This window comes from Pseudonaja textilis, chromosome 2, assembly GCF_049901715.1.
Source record: "Pseudonaja textilis isolate UNSWEBS1 chromosome 2, rPseTex1.2, whole genome shotgun sequence".
Classification (NCBI taxonomy): Eukaryota; Metazoa; Chordata; class Lepidosauria; order Squamata; family Elapidae; genus Pseudonaja; species Pseudonaja textilis.
The window spans coordinates 171,184,740-171,211,015 of NC_141991.1; the positions used below are offsets into that span (position 1 = coordinate 171,184,740).

Below are 26,276 nucleotides of genomic sequence, written 5' to 3' on the forward strand. Positions count from 1 at the left end.
ATACTTTCCTTTCTACTATAGTGCTTCTATATGGAAGAAGTATTACAGATTTGCTCTCAATAATATTTCCATTTAATTGGATTAAAGAAGAATCCTAAAGCAGTTCCAGTGCCTAATATTTGAGTCAGTTTGAAGCCATAATTTCATTAGGAATACATTTATTTATTCATTTTTCCTTTTGTATTACCAGGTTATTAATTTATACTTTGTTTATTATTCGTATTCACCAAAAGCCTAACATTTTAGATGTGGTGCCAAGAGTTCTAAAAAAATACTTTTTGATCATGGGCCTTAATTTAATTTATACATTTATTATTGTTCTTTATAACATTGTAATTGGATATTTCATTTGTTTGATTTTGTGGTATAAACCATATTCTCATATTTATGCATATTAGTTGGTTGATTTCGTTTGATTATCAGTGCAAAGGAGATGAAGAGGGAAATTCTGGCCCTCATTTCTGAAAGCTGTGCTGTAATATCATTTTTACAACAGTTTACTTCTTCCTCAGTAAGAATCACGGGGAATTGTAGCCAAATGGTGGTGGAGGCAGAGAAGCCAAAAAGAACCTACTTGATAGATTCAGTGGAGCAGACACAATGTCCCCATTTCATTCTCAGTTGCAGCCACTCCACTTGGCTACCAATAAATAGAAGTTAGTATCCGCAGCTTTTCTCCAAAATTATGTAAAACCTGGTTTATTTGAGTTGAAGTTAGGATATTGACTCCTTAAATCAGCATTTTCTTCTCGTCCTTACATCTTGAAAGGATAATTGAAGAACTGGCAAAACTGCTAAGAAGGGGATCCCAAATGGTGAAGGGATGGCAGCAATTTCACTATAAGGGAAAGTCACATTGTTTGAGATAATTTGAGAATTAAATATTTTAATAGCCAAGGAATAGTGATAGAAGCTTATGAAATTATATGCAGTATGAAAAATGTGAAGAGAAAGACACCTTCTTTCACAATGTTAGGAATATAGGGAATTCGGGACAATGGGGGGGAAAGCTTCTTTATGTGCATAAATAAATGGGAGAGACACTTGTCAGGAGATGTGGAGGTGGCCATCGACTTCTACTGTATAGCATTAAACAGAAATTAGATTGATAGGGGCATGGTTATATCCTGGATTTCTCACAGGAATTTAGTTGGACACCATGAGTCAGAATGCTGGGTTAGGCCTTTGCTTTGACTGGCCATAGTTCTATTACCCAATGGAGTTCTTTACCCCATAATAAATTCAAAATGCTTGCTCAGGTTTTGCTGAGTATTGCTCAGTTGAGGAATAGCGAGCAAGGCTTCAACTTTTATATTCAGCTTAACTCTCTGCAAATCACTTGATTTAGAACCTTCCCCTCTTAAGCCTGCAGCAAATATGGAAGTATTTGTACACCAAGATTGCCTGCTGATGATAATCATGCTGTAATCAGGGAGATTTTTCTTTTCAGTTGAAGTCATCAATAGGACTAGGAACTGAGACCACCATCAATAGGACTAGGAACTGAGACCACATGCTGAACTGACCATGTTAAATGGTAAAATCTGAACAAGGTTATTATTGGAATACTATTTAAAATTAGTTGTTGCAAATTAAGCAGCTTCATGTTTTTTAAAAAATAATCACTCCATAAGAGACATATTGTTGCTGTGTTGACAACCAGGGTTGAGTCAGAATTCTCAAGCTTAGCTATGAAACAAGCATCATGCAGGCATATCCTGGCATTTCTGCTTGATCCTTCCTGCCAGCAGGTGTAGCTAAAAAAGACCTTACACCAAAAACCTCAATCACTTATTTTAGAGGTTCCATTTTCAAAACAGCAGGAACGTATGTTGCTGGGGTTTGGCAATGGCTGTCAGTGGGATTTCCAGGGGTTGGAAAAAAACGTTTGGAACCAGATTCATCCTAGTTTGTTAACCTTGTTAATTGGCAAACATACACTCCTTCTATATTGTGTAAAATCAATGAGATGTTTCTTAGAATTTTTCTGTGTTCCTCAAGGGAAGGTTGAATTCTATAACTAAGAAGATTTAAAGAGCATTTACAAATCCAATTATAGCAGACAAGATAATAAAGTTGCTTCTGGACTGGAATGTTTTACTGTATATGAACAAGAGCTTTTACCAAGAAACAGACCAATGTATCTCACTTTTTCTCAATTGAACAGAAAACAAACCGTTCTACCTGCAGCATTTTGTCATGAATGTTCCAAAGTAGCTGTATTCCAGTGGGATAAAAATTGAATCATTTCTATTGTTTCAGACATGGGAATTTTTTAAAAAGGGATTTGGTCTTTTGTTTGCACTTTAGATGAGATGGCAGTCCATATATATTGCAACTGCAGCAACATACAGAAAACTGGCTCAAGGAATTGTAAAACATTAAACACGCTAAAAATGCCTATAAATAGTAGTCAGTTAACAAAAAAACCTTCTAGAATCTATGCCCTTGTATCAAAAAGTTCAATGACTAGTATTTAAATCTACATTTAAAAATACTCTTATATTTATATTTGCAGCTATAATAAACAATATATTGTTCCAGCCATAGAACAAAACCTTGTTAATTTCAAGTTTGGAATACTTATGGCAGCAGTACTGAGGTCAACTGTTCAACTTGAGATATTTTACACATCTCTAATTGAAAATGGCCTCCTGGAAAACTGGTTACTTGCTTATTTATTCATTTGATGTTCATTTAAATAACAAATAAATCAATGTATATGGTTGCTAATACTTTAAAAACAGTAGGAAAAATATCAACAAAAGTTCAAAGCTAAAGACAGTCAACAGAACTTCTCAATGAGTTATCAAATTTTGGATAAGCCAGGAATGGAAAGTAAGATAAATCAATGACAAGCTGAAAGTATGAAAAATTAAATCACCTTGCACAACTCAGTAAAAGTTACAGGATGCCATTGCAATAAAAAGTGTATACTGTTAATTCATTGAAAATAATGTGTAAGATTAAATATTAACAAGGCCTCTCAAACCAATCAGTGTCAGAGGCATTATTAATCAAATTTATTTTAGCCCTTTTAAAAATTGACTGGGAGAACACCCTTTATTTGCAACTAAACAGGGTATAAGTACAAATCTTGGGTTTATGAAATTTTTCTTATAAAATGAGGTATGTGAAATGTGAAAGTTAAAGATTAAAAGTCATAACAAACAACTTATAATTGTGTAAATTGTTGTTAAGACCTATTAATATCAAGTCTATCTCCAAACCTTTAATAAAATAAAATTTAGAATATAAATAATCTCTCTATCCTTAATGTATCATAAATTATTTGAAAATATCACAGCCTTCTATTCTGTCCCCAATAGTGTAATTCTTTTAATGTTTCAATTATACAAGACAGATGTTAAGTCATAGTAAAAAGAAGTGATATTTCACATACATACAGTATCATATTAATGAGGATATGGGTAAGATGCAAATGTAATAATATATTAACTTTCTCCTCTGAGAAATTAATTTTAGCCAGTAGTTGCTTTAAAAATGTAAATAATTCAGCTTTAGTTGAATGTTTTAGCAATATCCCATATAAAAGACAGTAATGAGAAATGAAGCAGTGAGTTTTATAGGAGTAAAGCCTTAACTTTTAATAGCATCTATATTATATAATTTAAGTTTAGATTTTAAGGAATGAAATAATAGGGGATCCAACCATATATATTTTAGACTGCTGTGCTTGGTCCTTGGGAGGAAAACTATGGCAAACCTTGTTATTTTCACCTTTTAGTCGTGTCCGACTCTGGTGACTTTATAGGCAAGTGCTCTCTATGCTACCCTGTCAAGCACAACTTCTTTCAATTTTTGGAAGCCAAAAGGAGAAGGGGATGGCAGAAGATGAACTGCTTAGATAGTGTCATCAAATCAAAGAACATGAATTTGGCAGGACAGTGGAAGGCAGAGGGTCCTGGTATACTGGGCTCCATGGGGTTGCGAAGAGTCAGATACAACGTAGTGACTGAACAACAACAAACATTGATAAAATCAAACAATATTTATTAAAAGGTGATATTTTAAAGATTTATATTTATATTAAACACTTCTATCAATTTAGAAAATGGAATTAAAGTTATAGCATGCCTCACATCGTTTATAGGTGTCTTGACAATTGTTTATCCTACACCTTTAAGCATAGTCTGAAATTAGTATATATTTATATTTTAAAGTGATTTTTTAGTTATGTGGGAAACAGATTCTAAAAAAATTCTTTCGATATATAATAGACAATTTTCTTTCAGCTTGGAGCTAAAAACACAATTACTGTTTAACATTTGTCTCTGCAAATAAAATGTAATATATAGAAAAGGGAGATATTTTCTTATTTCCTTGATGTGAAGGCTTTTTCTTTTTGAAAGATATCCAGCTGAGAAGTAAAAAGGCGTATCATACTCCACTTGTCACATTTTGCTGAACTTGGCAAGTAAGGCACTAGGAAGTGAATCAGAGAAGGGGGTTGAATAAAATTCCACTTAGATATAGACATTATTTCTATTATTAGAATCTCTAATGAATAAAATTGCAAAAAATTTCTGTATCCCAAAGAAAATTAAAAATAGGTAAGTTTGACAGTTTCCTATAAATTTTGGCAGCAGTCTATTAAGCCAGAATGAAGAAGAATATTTAATATGGTAGGAGCTTGTCATTTAATTAGCGGAACTTGGAACACCATATAATGTGTTGAATGATATGGCTATCAAGTATTTCTACCCAGGGTAGAGAGTAGAGAAGCTTATGATTGTTATTGTGAAAGCCATAACAACTGCTGAACAACAAAAGGAATCTATTATTATATCAAAAAATCATCAGATTGCTATTATTTCCTTATCTCTTTGTGCTGTAACGCATTTTATATGGGACCGTTTCCAACGATCAGGCAGAAACTTCCATTTGGTCCAGAGTAGGGTGCCCATTTAGCACTGATGCTATAATTACGAATTACTCTGCACAACAACTAAGCAGTAAGGATGACATGGCTGTCTTTAGAAAAATTATTTTAGGTTTTTTTCCATTTGGTGTTTTAATGTCATTATTTTGAATTACTACACCACCTGAATCCAAGGAAGCAGGTTATGTATCCTATGGTGTACAAATATATAATTTTCTAGAACTGGTGATTCAACCATCAAATTGTAATATCCAATAACTAGAGTAAATTTTGAGATAAGATGCTTGTAGTATCTCCATAAAATGCATCTGTCTGTCTGTCTCTCTCCCCGCTCCTTCCTTGCCTCCCCCTCCCCCCTCTCCGTGTGTGTGTGTGTGTGTGTGTGTGTGTGTGTGTGTTCTAGCACAGATGTTGTTGGATACTTTCTTCTGCTACAAAATATTTACTTTTCTGAAGGGAGTTGAGGTGGTAATAGATGAGAATTCTAAAAATCTGAACATTTCTCTTTTACACGAAATGATAGAATATCGTTTTTAAGACTCCATAGTAGTGGACTTTTATTATTATTTTAGATTGATTGATTTTGTGTGTGTGTTAAGATGATGTTTTGGGAATATCAGTATGTGCACTCCACCCTCTTCGTAGTTTTTTTAAAATTACTTCATGACCCATTACAGTCATTTTCATTTATAGCAGCACTTTTATTTTATCTCACAGCTTGTGGTTTACAGTATTTATGAGGGTGGAGTGTACTGCATCAATTCACCCTCCATTTGTGTGTTGATGTGGCATTTATATTACATAGGAGTAATTTTTTTTCTGATTTTTTTTCTTGTATCACCAGTGCACCTATTCCATTCTTCCATCGCTGTGCTCCTGTGAACATTTCCTGCTATACCAAGTTTGCAGAAGCCCTGATCACCTTTGTCAGTGACAGTAGTATCTTGCACAGTCTGATTAGTGGAGTAATGACCTGCAAAGAGATTATATTGGGACTTTGCTTATTATCACTAGGTAATTTTTTTCCTCATTCTTAGCTATTTCTATAGTATTGAACAACTTCTATCCTATCCCCACAATATGAAAATGACGCATGCTCATTATTAATTCTTACAAAATAGGAAACTATTCCAAAAAATGTTTCTTATCCAGCTTCTGACTTAAATGCTTTTTAAAACGTGTGTATTGATTCTCCTTATATTTAAGTAGTGTGGGGATTTTACCTGATGAAAGCTGAATTATTTGAAGGCACAATGTTGCATTTTTATTGTAGCTAAAGTAATCTGGCTATATAAATATATATATAGCTATATACAGCTATATAGCTACATAACTTTGCTTAGTGATAAAGAACCATAGATAAATTGCTGTAAGCTCATCAGATAAATAGCAGCTGTAGGTATATTAAAACAAATTAAAAGATTAATCCTTTACCCTAAAATAAATATCAGGATTGCCACTACTTTAATGCAAATGCCCAAATACTATTGTGTGCAATAAAGGGAACTTTTCTTTTTTTTTTTTTTTTACTAAGAAGTACTATTCATTGTTAGAAAAGAAACACTGGCTTTTATATAGCATAACTCAACTAACTGCATAGTAAATAAGTAGGCAGGCATGTTTTTGTTTTTCCAATTGAAGTATCCTTTCACTTAAAATGAATTTAATTTATGAATTTAGAGGAGAATGAATAGGTGGAAGGAAGCAACATATCCATAGACATTTTTCACATGTCCCACATTGGCCTCTTTGCAGGAACAAACAGGGGATCCAAACAAAGTTGTTGCAATGAAACAAACTGAAAGAATTAACCAAATGCAGATAAGAATACATAATAGACAGCATCCAAGCCTGAATATCATCTGTCTGCTCATTGTGGCATGATTATAGTTCAATAAGGACTCCATAATGAAAGCAGTACAAGCTTATTTGTCTATATTGACATCATTTTGTTTCTTATATGGGCATACAGTGAATAGAAAGAATTCTCACAGCTATAAAACATTACATCTCTGTAAAGTTCATATTTTATTTCAAATGTTCAACGGCAAATATTTTGTATAGTTTTAATTAGAATTAGTGTACATAGTATTGTTGAACTAATTAACTGATCTTTCAATCACATAAGTTTAAAGAGTGCAGTCCTAATTAAAAATTCTTAACTCTGTACAGACTTAATTGTTAAAATAAATATGATGATAATAAGAGAGAACTGTCCTTGGTATGGTCTTACATTGAGCCAATAGTTCTGAATGAAAAATATTCATTAAATATTCTTTATAATACACACTGTACGCACACATACCCGATGATAATAAGATTTAGGGTTATTTGCAATGACTGAGAATTCATGACTTTCTAAAGCCGTTCATTTTGAGATGATAATAAGACATGTAGCAGTGTGATAATTACATTTGTTTCATCAGCATAGTGGATTGAAAAAAACTTTTTAATCGCTTGAAAGCCTTTACCTCTCTGCATATTTATGTCATAGTCAATGTGAAATGAATATCTTCAAACTTGATGAATATTGATAATCTCAGCTAAAGTTAGCAAATGAGCAAAAGTGTATAACTTAATCTTCTCCACAGTATCAGTGCTTGCTAAAATTAAGTACATTAAAGATCACATTTCGGAAACAGTTCACCCATGCATTCCTCACTTTGCTGATACTTGCTAAATATTACATATTCATTATGCTGCAATTTATGTTTATGTATTTATGTGCACTTGGACGCACATTCATACATAATTTAATATAATTCATTACTTTTGTTAATTACATTAAAAGTAGCATCCCTACCAAATGATACATGCAGTCCAGAAGGAGTTGCAACTTCTCATCTTTTCTAAGCCACCCTATCTGTTGTTGGCATTTTTGATATGTTTCAGTATGAAACAAAATGTCACAAACAATACAGTGAAAAGGCAAGATTTTCACATTCCAAACAAAGCATTACATACGTAAGAGTTAGCTAAATGAATCACACTGATCAAATTGAAGCATAAAGTACTACATGGTTCTTCTCACAGTTTTTACATCCTTATTCATCGTTGACATGATGTTAAGCATGTGTGTCTGCATGGAACATTTTGGTTTTTGCTCACCATGAGTTGTATGATACTTTTGCAACTCATGATAATAAATGTGCTGTTCTATCATGTCATTTAATCTTTTGTTGTATGTGCCTGCATCTCTTTGTATATTATAGGTGTGTGTATATAAAAATTGATATTAATCTGCATATAGGCTTGTTTTATTTAATTTACAACTGGGAAGCAGAATAGAATAGCTTAATCTGCACATTGTTGAAGGTAAATGCATTTTTTTTTACTAATTTTAAATTATATTATGACAGCCATTATTTTTGGCTATTTGTAGTTGGAGTAATTAATCTATTCCCTTTTGTTTCTCTGCAGTGCTTTCCATGATTTTGATGGTGATAATCAGATATATTTCAAGAGTACTTGTCTGGATCTTAACAATTGTTGTTGTTTTGGGTTCACTTGGTAAGTAAATGAAAGTATTCGGTCTCCTCAGACTACATATGTGTACCTTTCCTCATGTGTTTAAACCTTTTTTTGCTGCAGAACTATTTTGCTATTGTTTCAAGAGTTTTCTCAAAACCATTCTCTCTGCTTTATGATAATTGAAATAATCAGAAAAAGCCTCTACTCCCATGCTTCCTTTATTACGTGATCCTGGCAATAAAGTAATGAAAGTGATAATTGTTCAAATAGGCCGCATGTAATGGCTAGTACAGTGAAGAATATAATTGGTGTTGTTTTATTGGAAAGTAACCCTAAAACTACTATCTGAAAAACAGAGCAGCCTTTTTTATTAGTTTAGAATAGAGGATATTTCCAGATAGCATTAAGAACAAGTTTAGGTGTTACATTTGCTAAAGGAACATATCATCAAAACAAGTTTACCTTTTCCACTGCAAACCTTAGGAGTTAAAATAATAATTTCATGAGTTTCACTACAGTCTACATCAGTGTTATTTATTGACAAGAATGGAGCAACTTGTAAAACAGTGACCTGGGCCCTGGGATTAGAAATGTCTCTAGTAGTTTCTTCAACCCTATCCATTTACACTACATTGGAAGAAAGGGAAAAACATTCAAAACAATAAAATATACATTTTTACCTTCTTCACATTCCACCACCATATCACTGCCTGTCTCCCAAGTCATTTTTATATGCTAGAAGATTTGGGGGTAGAAAATACTTGGTAGCAGTTACAAGTCAAACCAGATTTTGTGAGGGTGGCTCAGTATACATGGTGAGTTGTATATATGGGATAGATATTTCAGTCCTGTTTCTGATGTAATGTTCTAATCCAAGGGTCTTCAAATTTGGCAAGTTTAAGACTTGTGGACTTCAACTCCCAGAATTCCTGAGCTAACAGGATATTACAATATTACAGAGCCTATTTCCTTATAGACAATTAGAAATAAAGTGGTTAAAATGGTAGCCAAAGAAAAATTATATATCAAATTGTATTCTGGAATTAGAGTTTAGTAAATTGGCATTTTCTTTAGCTATTGCATACAATCCAACTAGCCCATCTGTTGAAAACATACAGCTCAAATGAATGAATATTTTTAGTATGGCCACTGACCAGAATTATTGAGAAAAATAAAGTAAAAATAAAACAAGATAAAATATTATGGGTTATAGATACTTTAGAGGTTAATAAGCTTGCCTATTTTTGTAGGCAGTATAACAAAATTTAACTATATTCAAAGAGTATATCATGAATCATGCTTATAACAAAACCTGTACATAAAAAGGATAATAATTTCCCAAGTGTTTTATCACAGAGGGTACATTATACATAGGGTATAGAAAGTCTACATACCCTTATTAAAATGCCATTTTGAGGTGTAAAAAAAAAAAGCCGGACCAAGATAAATCACTTCAGAATTCTTTCTACCTTTAATGTAACATATAAGCAATATAATTCAGTTGAAAAACAAAATGAAATATTTTAAGGGGGAAAATATCAATAAAATGCACAATAACACACCTATCTTTAAAGTACTATGTACTTTACTGAAGCATCTTTGTCAGCTTTGGAAGCCATATTACTTTTGAGAAACTTTGAGAAAATGCCTGCCCCTGAATTTTTAATTGGAGTTGGGTTTTTCTGGAACCCTGACAGCCTTTGATTTTGTCTTGGGAATCTTTGCCCACTTTTCCTTGCAAAAACACTCCAAATCTGACAGATTATGAGGGCGTCTCCTGTGCACAGACTTCTTTGGTCATCCAGATTTTCAATTGGATTCAGGTCTAGGCTATACTGGGGCATTCCAAAACTTTGGTGATCTTCTGGTAAACCCATTATTTTCTCTCTTTGGAGGAATGCTTTGGATTGTTGTTATGTTGACAGGTGATACTTCATACTTAGCATTTTAACAGAGGCCTGCATTTCAGCAGAGGCCTGAAAGTTTTGTACCAAAATTTACTTATATTTGGAACTGTCCATAATTCCCTCCATCTTGACTAGAGTCCCATTTCCAACTGAAGAAAAGCAGCCCCCAAACATAATGCTCCCACCATTATGCTTTACTGTGGGTATGATGTACTTTTGGTGATGTATAGTTTCTGTGCCAAACATACTTTTTGGAATTGTGGCCAAAAAGTTCAACCTTGGTCTCATCAGGCCATAAAACATTTTCCTACATGCTTTTGTCTGACATGAGTAGATTTTTGCAAAGTGTAGCCAGGTTTGGATGCTTTTCTTTGTGAAAAAAGGGTATTGTATTGCCAACTTACCACATAGCCCAGACATCTGAAGAATATGGGAGCTTGTTGTCATACATAGTAAACAATCAGCACATGCCAAAAATTCCTGCAGTTCTTTTAATGTTGCTGTAGGCCTCCTGGACCAGTTTTTTTTCTTTTTCATCAATTTTGGAGGGACAACCAGTTCTTGGTCATGTCACTGTGGCACCATATTTCTCCACTTGTTGATGACTCTTCACTTCACAATTCCTTGGACATTTTTTATACCCTTTTCCTGACTGATACTTTCTAACAATGAGGTCCCTTTGGTACTCTGTAAGCTCTTTGCAGACCATGACTTTGCTGTAAGAAACTGTTAGAACAGCTGAACTTTATACAGGCTTGATCAGAATCCCTTTAATTGATGGCAAATGTGTACTGACTACCGTTTAATATCATTTGGATTGTGATTGTTTAATTCTGAACACAGCCATATCCCTACTTATAAGAGGGTGTGAATGCTTATGCAGCCACATTATTTTAGGATTTTTTCCCACTAAAAGATTTTGTTTTCAATTGAATTGGATAGCTTATATATTATATTAAAGGTGGAAAGAATTCTAAAGTGACTTAACTTGACCCAGTACTCTTCAACATCTTCATCAATGATTTGGATGAGGGGATAGATGGGGAACTCATTAAATTTGCAGATGATACCAAGCTAGGAGGAATAGCCAACACTTCAGAAGATAGGCTTAAGATACAGAAGGATCTTGACAGACTTGAACATTGGCCACCATCGAACAAAATGAAATTCAGTGGTGGAAGAAGTAAGGTTCTACATTTAGGCAAGAAAAACAAAATGCATAGATACAGTATATGTGGTACCTTGCTCAATAGTAGTAACTGAGAGGGATCTTGGAGTCCTCGTGGACAATCATTTTAATATGAGCCAGCAGTGTGCTGCAGCTGCCAAAAAAGCCAACACAGTTCTAGGCTGTATAAACAGAGGGATAGAATCAAGATCACGTGAAGTGTTAATACCACTTTATAATGCCTTGGTAAGGCCACACTTGGAATACTGCATCCAGTTTTGGTCGCCACGATGTAAAAAGGTGCTGAGACTCTAGAAAGAGTGCAGAGAAGAGAACAAAGATAATTATGGGACTCTAGTTTGATGAAAATAAGAACTGAGGGTGACATGATAGCAGTGTTCTGATATCTCAAGGGCTGCCACAAGGAAGAGGGAGTCAAGGTATTCTCCAAAGCACCTGAAGGCAGGACAAGAAGCAATGGAAGGAAACCAGAGAGGCAACCTAGAACTAAGGAGAAATTTCCTGACAGAACAATGAATCAGTGGAACAACTTGCCTCCAGAAGTTGTAAATGCTCCCAATACTGAAAGTTTTTAAGAAAAAGTTGGATAACCATTTGTCTAACCTGATTTTTTTACCACTCAAAAACAGGGCATTTTAATAGAGTGTGTAGATTTCTATGTTTTCAATAGCTCCTTGTCCATAGGAGCACAGTCTTAAGCTCATAGGGGAGTTTTTGTATTGGCACTCCAAAATTGCTGTGGGGAGAATGTTAAAGCCAACTAGCATTAGTGCTCTTCAGAATTTGGACACAGTTGTGTGGTGTTGAGAAATATGTTCTTAAGTAAAGCAGACCGGACCTATTGGGCTTCCAAGTCTTGGATACGTTGTTTAAATATACTGAGTGCATTTCACAATTCATCATTTGGAAAGCCTCCATGGAGAAGCCCGAGGTATTGGTGTTTTTGTAAGATAGTCCTGAACCATATTCAGGAGTGGGTTTCTACCGGTTCGGACCAGTTCTATAGAACCGGATGTTATGAGTCTGAGCAGTTCGGAGAACCAATAAATCATGCCCCTGGTTGGCCCCACCCCTTCCTGCCCACCCACTCCCTGCCCTGCCCAGTTATTCCTCATTTCACCCGCCATTGCTAACCTGCCTTTGCCCACCATTGCTGCCTGCTTTCCACTGTGGCCCTGATCTCCCTGGGTGAGTGAGCCTACAAGCAAGCCCCAGTCGAGTCTACACCCAACCTGGGCCAGCCTAGGCTCCTGCGCTGTCTCCAAACACCCCGCTTGCCTGGGCTGGGGCTGTGCTTGCCAGGGAGAGGAGAGAGCCTTCTCCTGCCCCCACTGGCCACGGAAAAGCTGCTGCGGGGCTGGGGCTGTGCTTGCCAGTGAGAAGGGAGAGTGTTCTCCTGCCCCGCTAGCCACAGAAAAGCCACCGCGGGGCTGGGGCTGTGCTTGCCAGTGAGCAGGGAGAGCGTTCTCCTGCCCCTCTGGCCACAGAAAAGCCGCCGTGGGGCTGGGGCCATGCTTGCCAGCGAGAGAACATTCTCTCCTCTCTTGGGCCAGAGGGTTGTGTCAGCAAGGTGCCCCTTAATCAATTCCAGGACAGCTGACAGTGGCTGCGGGGGGGAGAAGAGCCTAGAACCCCTGATGCACCATGTGTGCAGCTGCATGGGTGGCGGGGGTGGGTGGAAAATGATCCTGGAAGCCCCTATGCCGTCGAAATCGCCATCGCCATTGCCACCTCGCTGCTGCTGCATCCTCCACTCCCTGCAGGGCTTTCAGTTTACCTGGGGCGCAAACAGGTGAGCTTCCCTCGGAACTCGATGCCTTCTTGCAAGGATAAGGGATGTGTGTGTATATGTGTCTAAAGTGAATGGATAATTCTAAGGGACTGGATGGCTTTGCACGGCTGCCAATGGACTGCACAATCCTAAAGTGCTGGGACGCTAGGAAGCAAGTTCTAACCACGAGTGGTTTAAGTTACTTTTTTGCTATCATCCCCTACCCAATAATTATATATGATTTTTTTGGTCTATGTTGTAATCAGTGTCTCCCATTTTTCATCATTTTGTCTTTGTAATCCATTTGTATGGTGTGGAAGTGCTTTGTATGTACTTCATGTACATGTGGTTGATCTATGTCAGGGGTCTCCAAACTTGACAACTTTAAGACTTGTGGACATAGCTGGCTGTAGAATTCTGGGAGTTGAAGTCCACAAGTCTTAAAGTTGCCAAGTTTGGAGACCTCTTGACTAGATTATCAAGGAAGAGAGAATAACATGCAGCAGATGCCTAGCAAAATTTAGTAATACTACAGTTTGGCTGTTTACATTGAAATCAGGTGCAAGATAGTGATGGTAGGTAAATTATTGGACAGTTTAGTTTGGTATTTATTTCAGTAAGCTGATTTTAGAAAGCTAAACAGGATCAGACCTGGATCAGTACTTGGTTGGGAAGCCAACACAAAATAGGGTATGGGAAGGAATGGGGCTGGGAAGGAAAGAAGGAAGATAGGATAAGATCATTTTTATTGTCATTTTTTTACTGTAAGTACACTGGCACACATTAAAAGTGAAATATATGTACATATCCATACGCATACATAACACACATATACACATGTTACACACACAAACACACACACACACACACACACACAAAATCATTGCCCATTTTGAATACATAGCGGAAAGGAAGAAAGTATTGGATACATATACCCAAATGTGTGTGAAAAAAAACTGCAAATAGGATTATAAAAATACAGCTTCCAATCTTAGCAGTTATAGATGAGAGAGAGGAAGAGAAATGAAAAACAGAGAGGGAGAAAGAGATAGAGAGAGAGATGAGAAAGAGAGAGGGAGAAAGAAAGAAAGACAGAGACAGAGATACCTTTTTAAAAGAAAATATAAAAATGGCTCTTTGAGTATTTAAGGTAGCAGATCCCTGGGTTAGGCAAACACCATGATCGTTAAGTGCACCTTGTGGTCATTAACCAAACACTGGCTGTTAAACAAGTCCATTTTCCCCAATGGGCATTTTTAACCAGAAACCATTAGGAATTGTTGGAAACTGGCAAAAAAACATAGAAAACCTCAGTCACAAGACTGTGTGGGATGTTGTAACTGGTCATAAGTGTGTGTGTGTGTGTGTGTGTGTGTGTGTGTGTATGGCTGTCAAAACACCAAAAACAGGTCAAGTAGCTCTGGGGAGGTCAGTCATAAATTAGAACGTTTGCTAAGCAATTGGCCGTTAAGCGAAGACCACTTATATTTGGTTTGCCAGTAACATGGCCACCTAGCTACGCCCACCCCAGTCATATGACTGCCTGGCCATGCCCACCCCATCACATGACCACCCAGCCATGCCAGTCAGCAAGCCACACCCAGCCAGTCACATGATCACCAAGCCACACCCACAAACTAGGCCACACCCAGAGAACCGGTTAAGAAATTTGAATCCCACCCCTGACCATATTGCTTTATAATTGCCTTAGCAGTGGAAGAACACAACCTGTGGGAAAAAACTATAACTTCAACCATTGTGTTGTGATATAGTTGTATGCACCTATTTTGAGTAGATAGCTCTGAGTCTGCTTAATACTGTGTTTGGAATTCAAGGAGTAAAGGAAGTGTAAAGTCCTAGCTTGCCACTAAAAAAGTAGCTGTGTATGAACTTTAGCTGAATAAAGTTTTGCTGTTTCTGGGATGTATTGTTCTGCTTTTGTGAAGAGAAAAAAATTGAATAGTAGCCACTGCCTTTGAGCATTTTTATCACATAATAGAATAGATAGAATAGAATATGTATTCTATATATGTAGCATACACCATATTATTTAGCCAGAATTAAAGAAATAAGAAGACACGGATTGCAAATTGGGGGCAGGCAAACCAGCTTCAACAATAGTTAAACATTGTTTCGATTCTAAAGCTACTAATAAGAAAGTTTGATGCCCAATTTAAGATTTCAGTCGTGAGTTTGAATCTCTTTCCAGTCCTTTTTGAGGAAAGATTGCTTAGCTCTAATTGTCATTGTTGTCAACATGGTGTTTAATGGTTCTTTATGATTCAAAAAGGACTTGCAGTCTGTTCTGGGAAATCATCTGTCTAAATAGATTGTGTACATATAATTAAGATTATCTCAGAGATAGGAAGCCTTTCAGGTTGGTGAGCAAATTTGGGGTTTTGAAAGTATGTGGGAGTGTTCTCTCACAAGGATGTCATGGTGGAAGCTTGTATAATAAAAAAAAATCATTGCCATGGTGGAAACAGCAAGTTGCAAAACATCAGTATCAATTTGGTTAATCATCAAAGTTTACATAAAGATTTATTAAACAGAATAAGGTTATTGACAATTATTAGAAATCAGACAAAAATATTATAGTAGTGACAATGCTTACCCTGCAGAAAGTAATATTTATATTGCAGAATGACTTCATATTAATGAATTCAGGGAGTTACACCATAGAATATAAAAGTACAAAAGTGAGGAAAATGATAAGTAGTGATATAAGCTACAGAAACCTTTAAAAGTTATGTAGATTTTCCATACTCTAATTTAATTGCCACTCTTTTTACATATGCACTGCTTAAAATATGTTTAATAAAATAAAAGGTAGTATTTCTAATATTTTTAAACAATATTCTAATGAAATAATAAAAGGCAGGAGATTAGCAATCTCTGGTGGTAATTGTGGTAGCGATATTGATATTTTATCCAAACTTTTTATAAACTGTACATAACTCAAGGGGAAAACTTACCTCATATTCCTGCCTATTTTTCCCACAACAATCCTATGATGTGACTTGGGCTGAGAGAGTATGACTGGCCCAAGGTCACCCTAATAGCTTTGTGCCTAAGGTAAGCCTAGAATTCACAGTCTCCTGGTTTCTAGATCAGCACCTTAAACAAATACACCAAACTGGCTCTCTGGTATTCAGTTGGGATATAAGAAAACAAAACAAAACAGTGTTTATACAATGCTTGAGATTTTTTCAGTATATAGAATATACTCAAAGCAGTTTTTATAAAAATCTATAAAAATAATAACATTGTTTTTAAAATGTTAAATGTTTCTGTCTTCTTTAAGATGAAAAGTAGTACCTGTCAAGTTATTGCTTCAACCATAATTGTATATTTCAAAGAGAATGGAATAGTTTAGTTAGTGGCAAAATATGTATTTGGTGGATGATGGGAAAATAAAATGGGTACTTTATTGGTCACAGTTGAAAATCTCAGTTCTAGCCAGTAAAACAGGTGGAACAAGGCCAAATCTGCATAGTCGAATCTATTGTTTATTTTGTCTGTTACTGTTTCATAAACCATGTCTTCTTGTCCAATTCAGACCAAATCCGTATATAAACAGAGACCAGGTTTCAGACTTTGATTTCACATTCAGGAAGTGGTGGCAGCAACCAGCAAAGTCTGTGTGCAGTTGCAAGTCCCTCTCAGCAAAATTCCAAATGCACATAAGCTTGCCTGCAAATTATTCAAAATATAAAAGTAAGGTCAGTTCCCAGAGTTTCAGGAGGCAAAAAGCACATGAAATCCAAATAAGAACAGTTGTTCCCGAATATTTATTTCCAGATAAAAAGCAGTGGCTTTTATTAGAGCGGCTTCTGAGTGGAAGGATGGGAACCAGGTGAGAAAGCAAGCAGAGCATCTTTGGTTTGCTCAGCACATAGGGATTGGACAGTTCCCCTGGATTATCTTCTTCATCGTCAGACTCTTAAGAGCAACTACTCTGGATGGTTGCAGAGTCAGTCTCAGGGGCTTCATTGCTCATTCTGAAGGAGACACTAAGTGGTACCTCCAAAGCAGACTGCTCAGTATCTCAATGAAGCTGACTGTGATACTCCTGGCATAGAAAACTTTAATCTCTTCTAATTATGGAATATAAGTATGTGCTTTGTGAAGCCAGACCTTTTTTAATTAGTTGTCTTTTGGGAAATCAAAGTACCATTCTGTTTTCCATATTTAAAGTCAACCCTAGGTGTATCTCAATATGGCCTGATGTAGTAGAAAATGAAACTACAAATTATTTGCATACATATTTCTTTTCTTTTCTGAAATTGCCATGCACTATATTTTTCTCTATGTGGACACAGGTGGCACAGGAGTATTGTGGTGGCTGTATATTAAAATGTGGAAATCTCCCAGTGACACTCTTAATGATGAACAGCTTCAAATAGCCAAAGACAATCGTCAGGCCCTCCTGATTTATGCCATTGCGGCTACCATCTTCACAGTGAGTATTTGATGGCTGTCAAATTAGGGCATGTGAAGAAGGCCTCTGTAAGGGAGGGTGAAATTTACATTTGTGCCTTCAGTTCAGTGTTGGCTCCCGGTGACTGCCTGCAATTTTCTTAGCAAGGCTTTTTGGAACTGGTTTGCCCTTGCCTGCTTCCTGGGACTGAGAGAAAGTGACTTGGCTTAACCACTACACCAAACTGGATCTCTTATCAGGGAAAGTGGGTAATAAAATATACACCTTTGGGTGTTGATTTTATTATTGTAAATAAGTACAAAATACAATAAGCACAAAAAAAAATTGCAAAAAAAAGCATTCTGATCATATATAACCAAGATATAAGATTATTTCCTTACGCTAATATTGGAAAATGCCCTGAGACCAACTGTTATTAGTAGGTTGCTACTGGAATTAAGTTTACTTCATATATTTGTGTTGACATTTTAAATTATGTAATTATAAAAAAATTGGGGATTTGAATAGGTGACATATTTTACTTTATTTCAATACGTTTTCCTAAAGTTTATTATGGAATCTCTTTTCTTTTTCAGGTTATCTTTCTTTTAATAATGCTAGTTATGCGCAAAAGAGTAGCTCTCACCATTGCCTTGTTCCATGTGGCTGGCAAGGTTTTCATTCACCTGCCACTGCTTGTCTTCCAGCCATTTTGGACTTTTTTTGCCCTCATACTTTTCTGGATATATTGGATTATGGTCTTGCTGTTCCTAGGTACTACTGGTATGTGCTGTGTAGTTTTTTTCCCCCCTGTTTCTTTACTTTCAGTTGCAGAAAAATATTTTATATTGGGTCGAATTAAATTTAAGAAACCTAAGGTTCTCTAGATGAGCTGTTCAGAACATCCATATATGGGAAGTACTTTCTTCTCTCATCTGATAGGCTTCCTCCTTGAAGGTGTCCCCAGTTTTTGCTCAGCCTTCATAAGAGATGGACATTCTTGACTTGGCTGGATTCTCTGAAACCAACAGCAAAAGCAGTAAGAAAACAAAACGCAGCTCGTTAAAGCAAAAAAAAAGGGGGGGGGCAGTAGCTCAGCAATAAATCTTTATAGCTATTGACAGCCAATATTATCATTAGCTGGCCATGGCAAGTACTAAGCCCTCAGTCAGGGCTTCAAAGGCGAGTGGAGTGCCGCTCAGATGGCGCTATATAATTTCCCTCAGAAACGGCCACAGCAATTAAAACCAGCTGGCCGGCAGGATAGTAAAACAAGCTCCGACTCAGATTTTGGGCGGCTGTAATTCAGCCAGCCACGAGGAAAGACCTCTGTTTTCCTTTCTCTAATTCTTGGCAAATGGCTACCTACCAACTACCTAGGAATCGTGAGGTGAGGTCGCAAGCAGCATAGACTCGACTCGCACCAAAAGAGGCTTTATTCACCATCTTTGAAATATTGACATGTATTGTTTCTATTGCTTTCCCACTGACTGAGCAGTAATTCCACAGTATATGTACAGATGCAATCGAAAGTATTAGCACCTTTTCATTTTTCCCCCAGAGAATCCTAATTTGCATGAAATAGGTTGAACTTGACACCAGAAGGCTCAAACACATATCATCACCCAGTCTTGCTAGGATTGAGTTTGAGATTTTCCTCCCTATCCAAACCATTATAGATAGCCCTAACTTATGACCATAGTTGAGCCTGGAATTGTTGTCATAAATTGTTGAGATCATAAGTCAAGGGATCACACGACTGGAGCCTTGTTTTGGCATTTTTTGCACCAGTCATTAAGCAAATCCATTTTCCCCACCAGGCGGTTTTTGTTGGAAACCAGAAGTAAACACTGGATGCCCACAAAAAAGGCCACAAATCACCATAGGATGCCGCAAATAGCCATGATGGTGAGCCAGTTGTCAAGTGCTCAAATAAGAACACGTGAACAAAGGGTGGGGGTGGAGTTGAAGCTGCTATGATGTTGAAAGTGCTTTGTAAATAGCACTAGGGAGATCCTTAATAACTTTGAATGGCTGTTAAGTGTCCAGTTGTATATCAAGGACTGCCTGTAGAGTCTTCAGACATTGGGACTTGAGTGCAACAGCATTGCTTAGCCAAACCAGGAACCAAATTGTAAATGGGTTCTTCTCTCCTAAAGTCATGGGTGCCCTATCAGTGGAAATTTTCAAGAAAATATTGTACAGTCATTGTCTAGGATGGTATGAGGATCTCTGTACTATGCAGTAGGTTGGATTAAAAGATTTCCCATATTCCTTCCAACTGACCGGTTAGCCTTTTTAAAATTTTTATTTGTACTATTTTTACTAAAATATTTTTGTCATACTGGTGTTCTGAAAGGCAGTTTATATATTATTATTTTATTAACAACAAGCATAAAACAAGCATAATTGTAGTCTTGTATGCAAATATTAAAAGGACAGCTTTCGCATAGAATTAATATTATAAAATCTTCCTGCCTTCGTTTCCTTCCAGGTAGCCCTGTTCCAAATAAACAGGGCTTAGTGGAGTTCCAAATTACAGGACCACTGAAGTACATGTGGTGGTACCACATCGTGGGGTTAGTTTGGATCAGTGAATTTATTCTTGCCTGTCAGCAGATGACTGTAGCAGGAGCTGTTGTGACATATTATTTTACAAGGTGAGTGAGTCTGGACAATCGAATCATGAGTGATCCTACTTCTGAAATTTCAAAAGTAACTGGATTAGGTGAAATGATAGAACGGAAGAAAAGCAAATTCTCATTTCAGCTAGTTTAGAACTGGGGAGAGTAGTTCTGGAATAATGCTTTGTCCTTTATAGTCTTTGTAGCAAATAAAGAGTGAATGTAACACCGTCAGCTCATAAATACATTATATGGAATTCCGAAAAACTAATTCTTAGAATTCTTAAAATTAAATCTTATCTATAAGATTGCAGCTGTATATTGATGAGTAACATAAAATCCTTAATCCCCAATTTCTTTTGATCAGGAGTGTTCCTATGTAGAGGATTCTTTGAGGATCATTAGCAGGAACTATTGTCATTCAAGTGGGTTCCACTCCAAACCCAGGTTTCTATTCTAGTTAGTACCAATCTAAGGTTTTTGTATCTTGACAATTGGTATCAGTTGCTATTCAGTAGCTTTCTTGCTTAAGCTAATGGAAGTTATCTTGGGCTTGACCTTAACATCAGTGGTTTCATGGTTCCCATGACATTAAAAAATGTAATTGATCAAAATGCAATTGCTTTGATACATGTCATTGGAGAAATCTCTTAAAACATAATTGACTCATCAAATTTATCAGGAGGATATAAGGTTTAGTTTTCCCACTCTGCTGGAAGATATGTTTAAAGATAGGAGATCTGACTTTTATTCTCCACCTTCCAATCAGTAGCTGAATCTATCAATGATTCAAAAGCCCCATTCCTTGTGAGGTTTAGATTATGGGTAGTTTATTCCCTGCCTGGATGAGAAACCAATTGAAATAGTCCCTGCTGTGCAGAATAATGGATTTCTGCACTTGAGGTACTGGCTCGCAATCTTGACAACTATCAAATGTCTGTTTACTCTCTGCAATGGAGAGAAGAGTGGAGTCCTTGATATGATACTCTTTTGATCCTCACCTAAACTGAGAGCAATTAAGCAAACAGAAAGGTGTCTCGATCTCAAAGATGCAAGCTCAGTGTGAACTTTCATCCAGCCGTATGTTGAAAGCTCAGCTCCCAAAATTCTTTACTTCTCTGTGGAGCTTTTTTTTTTTAAAAAAAAAAAATCTGACCCAGAAAAAGACATTCTTTCTGTAAGTCAGTTCAAATATAAACTCATATACTGTATATTCTTCATAAATTGCTGAATTTATTTCTAATCAGTGTGTTTTTCTGTCTTATTTGCTGAAGTGATCAATCATTTAATTTCGGCTTCTCAGATAAAATTCCTTTCAGTAATTTGTTGCCAAACATTTGCAGTCATTTTGCTGGCCCAAGTCACCGCTTATTTTTAAGCACAGGTCAGGATTACTCAGTTTCATCACCACTTTGTTGTAAGAAAAAAATTAGTTCACTATAACTCTACCCTTGACAAAAGCAGCATTTACAAATTTGAGGCCTGACAAAATTAAGACTTGAACTCTTCACATTGCCATCTACGTTTGCCTATAAATGCAGTGCACTCTCACACTTTGCAATTTTTACATTTTTCCCCACAGAGAAAAACGGAATCTGCCATTCACACCAATTCTGGCATCTGTCAATCGCTTGATCTGTTACCACCTTGGAACTGTGGCTAAAGGTTCTTTCATTATTACCTTAGTGAAGATTCCAAGAATGATTCTCATGTATATTCATAGCCAAGTCAAAGGAAAAGTAAGGGGAAACTAAATTTGATATATAAGCAAAAATATTAATAAAACAGGAAAAAATAAGAAAAATGCTCTGACAGATCAGAACAGAGACCCATGCAATCAGTTCATGTGCCATGAAGTGGGAATGGGATGTGGACCAGCTATACCTCCCATATGTGTAAAATCAGCCTTCTCAGATTAAAAACAAACAAACCACAAACCGTTTTTTGGGGACAGTGTGTTTGCAGATGACACCAAGCTGTCAGGAATAGCCAACACTCCACAAGATAAGCTTAAGATATAGAAGGATATGGACAGATTTGAACACTGGGCCCTATCTCGTAAAATAAAATTCAGTGGTGAAAAAATTAAGATCACACGAAGTGTTAATATTACTTTTTAATGCTATGTTAAGACCACATTTGCAATACTGCATCCGGTTTTGGTAACCAAAACAAAACATGTTGAGACTCTGGAAACAGTACAGAGAAGAGCAACAAAGATGATTAGGGGATTGGAGGTTAAAATATATAAAGAATGGTTGCAGGAATTGGATATGTCTAGTTTAAAGAAAAGAAGGACTAGAGGTGACATGATAGTAGTGTTCCAATATCTCAGGGGTTGCCACAAGGAAGAGAGGGGTTAATCTATTCTCCAAAGCACCGAAAGGCAGAACAAGAAGCAATGGGTGGAAACTAATCAAGGAGAGAAGCAATCTAGAACTTGGGAGAAGTTGTGGATGATCCAACACTGGAGGTTTTAAAGAAGAGATTGGATATCAGTTATCCAAAATGGTCTAGAGTTTCTGCCTGAGCAAGAGGTTGGACTAGAAAACCTCCAAGGTCCGTTCCAACTCTTATTCTATTATTTCTTTTGGCCACCCTCTGCTATCTTATTGCCGCTGCCACCCCTCAATGACCTTTGTCACTTTCTTCATCCCAATGTTGACTAAACCTTCTTCATCTTCTTCCTTCTCCTTCACAAGGCCTTCTCGAAGCCTTGCACAGCTTTGGAATGAAGACCTTATGTAGGCAGAAGCTGCTATGTGAAGGGACAGGTCAGGCATATCTTAATAGCAGCAGGAGGAAGAACATGAGAACAGTGGGCAGCTGGGATGGGAGAGGGTAGGGTGGTCAAAAGGGCAGAAATGCCAGGAGACAGATGGGTGGGGGAAATTGAAGCAAGGGTGAACCCAGTAGGGCAGAAGGTATTAAGTCCTGGCCTAAGAGGACTGACCAGGACTACTGAAACTGCCAATATAAACGATGGGATCGTATGGTGTTTCTATTAACAATCATATTGCTTAGCAATGGAAATTCCAGCCCTAATTAGGGTCACTAAGCAAAGACGTTCAGCAATTCTGTTTATAAATTGTAAAAAATGTTTGGATATTACCTAATTCTGAATGGTATACAAGGAAGATGCTTACGATCTAAGCTGGTATAAGCTATAACCATTTCTTGGTTAGCAGCCATAACTTTTATCATCATTCCAATAATGGAAATGGTAGTGTTCCAGTAATCCCCACTGTAGACAAGTTTACCCAGAGATTTTTCCCTTTAAGTATATAAATTCCCTTTTATGGAAAGAAGTAGTGGGTGTCTTGCATATTTGATTTGGCTTTATATAACATAGCTATAATAATTATTAAAATTAGGTCTTATCTTCAAGAAAGTATTATGTAAACATCCTATATTTGAAACTTTTCATCTAAAAAAGCATTCCGTGTCTATTCAATTTCTTTTTTTCTGATTATTGTTATTAATATTATTACCTTAGGAAAATGTCTGTGCTCGATGTATTCTAAAAGCCTGCATTTGCTGCCTTTGGTGTTTAGAAAAGTGCCTGACTTACTTAAATCAGGTAAGATCATACTTAAAGCAGAGGATGAAATAATTATTCCAGTACCTGTGCACTAAAGACATAAATGCCTTTACTGAAATTAAAATGCAAAAGATTCCTTGGCAGAAAATAAGAATAAATATGTTTTAGATAGGATGGCGCTTGTAAAAAAAAATAGCAATACCACTTAGACTTATATACTGCTTCACAGTGCTTTACAGCCCTCTCTAAGTGGTTTACAGGGTCAGCATATTGCCCCAAATAGTATGGGTCCTCATTTTACCCACCTTGGAAGGATGGGTGGCTGAGTCAACCTTGAGCTGTCAGTAAGCAGTGAGTTATCCTGCAAAACTGTATTTAGCCTGCAATCCTGCATTCTAATCGCTGCACCACCATGACTGAGGTTTGAATGCTGAGAGAAATTTGTATAGAGATTGCAGAATGAACTTGTAACAGAAAGAGTAAAAACTTTTTTTTTTCATATTTAGGTATTGTTTTAGAAAACAAAGAATTATAATCTCATGTTGTTTAAGGAGGCCTTCACTGAATTACATCAAATACAATTTGACTGCCTTATTATCATTTTACACTTTTTGCTCTAACCATATGGTATTTACCAGTTTTATGCAAATGCTTGTATAATGAGTTAGTTATATAATTTGTTACTTAGATCTATTCAACCTAGTTGTCCTCATCCCCCCCCCAAAAAAAAACCTAAATTCTAAAATAGAAAAATAAAGTTCAAATTCAATATGAAAATATTGGACTACATTCTCCTGTGTTTCAGTACTTTAAAATTATTAATATCCTTCCCTTCCTTCCTAAGGTACACCTTTAAAAAAAATCAGCTTGCAGAGACTAACCATTCTTATGCAAGAATTAACTGAAAACAAAGTCTTTTTTTATTAGTCCCCAAAAGAATTGGTATAGGCATTACACTATGGGTTATCCAGATATAAACAAGTTTAACCACATCCCAGTTTATATCCCTCTATTTGCTTTTATCTCTTGCTGCCACAAAATATAGTTTCTGAAGCAAACATGTTTATGCTGACGTAGTTAACACTAAGTACATTGGCAACCTTGCAGGAAAAATAGAGGGGATATTGGAAGTGTATCAATTTGGCTGTTCATATCTTGCTAAAAACTAATTTGGTCTATTGAGCAGTTTCATATAGATCTTCATTCTGATAATATTAACGACTGAGGGGTGAGAGATATTTGTCAATGTAATGTTGTAAAGATTTTAAACAGGAAGAGCTTAAAATACGAGTAGAAGAGGATCTGACCAATAATACGGTATCTTTCTTGCCCAGAATGCATATACAGCTACAGCTATCAACAGTACCAATTTCTGCACTTCAGCAAAGGATGCCTTTGTGATACTAGTAGAGAATGCATTGCGAGTGGCTGCTATAAACACAGTGGGAGACTTCATGCTCTTTCTTGGAAAGGTAGGATTGAGTGGGAAAAAAATGTCAAGAATCCTCTCCAGCCTTTCTTTATTTGAACCCAAAGCAATACACATGCTGTGATTTTAAACGCTAAATCACTAAAATTGCCTAGATGCTGAATTTTAAATCTGTACCAAGAATGGTTGGATGATATGTGAGGATTCCAGTTCTGATATTTGTTGGTATCCAGTGGGCTTTGCACAGTGACACTGCTTCTTCGAGCTGTCTCCGCATGGAAAAGGTGGGCCTTGATGCCTTCAACTAAAAACGTTAAGGTGGCTGCTTTGTGGAAACAGTTTTGGCACATCTGTCAGAGGAAACAAAGGCCAGTGAGGTGTCCAGGTTGACCTAAGTCATTGGCTCCAAAGCAGAGAGATGATTTCCGGACAGTATGAAATCTGAATTGTAATGAAGCACCTCTTAATGGCCTGGAAATCAGTATATACATAATGTTTACTTATTTTTTGTGGCATAAAGTGCTATTGTACCTGCTTCTGCAGTCTGGAGGATTTAAAAGCACCTCTCATAGTACATTTCAGCAGGTTATTCAATCAGTGTCATGCAGCACTTGGTGGGGTTCCATAACAATATAGTGGGGTTCTGTTTCAAGAGAAAAACCACCACAAAATTCACTGGAAGAGAGACAATTTTCTATACAGAACTATTTCATTTTTTTTTTAAAAAAGTAACAAATTCTATGCTTTGAGAAACCTCTGCATTACACTATCCCATTACTGATACAGTTACACCCAGAGTATGTCTTCTGTTTAAATGAAGCAATGTGAACAGATGTCTACAATTGTTAAAAAGTATATCCACAGCAGCAAGGACATTCTCCCCCCCCCACCCCCAAGCAGAGGGGGAGGGGGAGAAACATTGTGTGGACTAGATTCAGTTAAATGATTCACAGTCAAATGAGTTCCCCACTTGACAACACAGGTGCCTGTGCTGCTCATTGTGATATTATATTTTGTGTTC

The 26,276-nt window shown here is 36.6% G+C and overlaps 1 protein-coding gene across 2 annotated transcripts in view; it reads left to right on the forward strand.

The window, feature by feature from the left end:
- Positions 1-26,276, forward strand: part of SLC44A1 (solute carrier family 44 member 1) — a 93,549-nt gene that overhangs the window by 53,738 nt on the left and 13,535 nt on the right. For both annotated transcript variants that reach the window (XM_026718547.2, XM_026718546.2), the window contains exons 6-13: positions 5,748-5,917; positions 8,324-8,413; positions 17,564-17,703; positions 18,258-18,444; positions 20,156-20,321; positions 21,868-22,024; positions 23,782-23,865; positions 25,161-25,298. In XM_026718547.2, the coding sequence (XP_026574332.1) occupies positions 5,748-5,917; positions 8,324-8,413; positions 17,564-17,703; positions 18,258-18,444; positions 20,156-20,321; positions 21,868-22,024; positions 23,782-23,865; positions 25,161-25,298 (1,132 nt within the window). The remainder of the gene's footprint in view (positions 1-5,747; positions 5,918-8,323; positions 8,414-17,563; positions 17,704-18,257; positions 18,445-20,155; positions 20,322-21,867; positions 22,025-23,781; positions 23,866-25,160; positions 25,299-26,276) is intronic.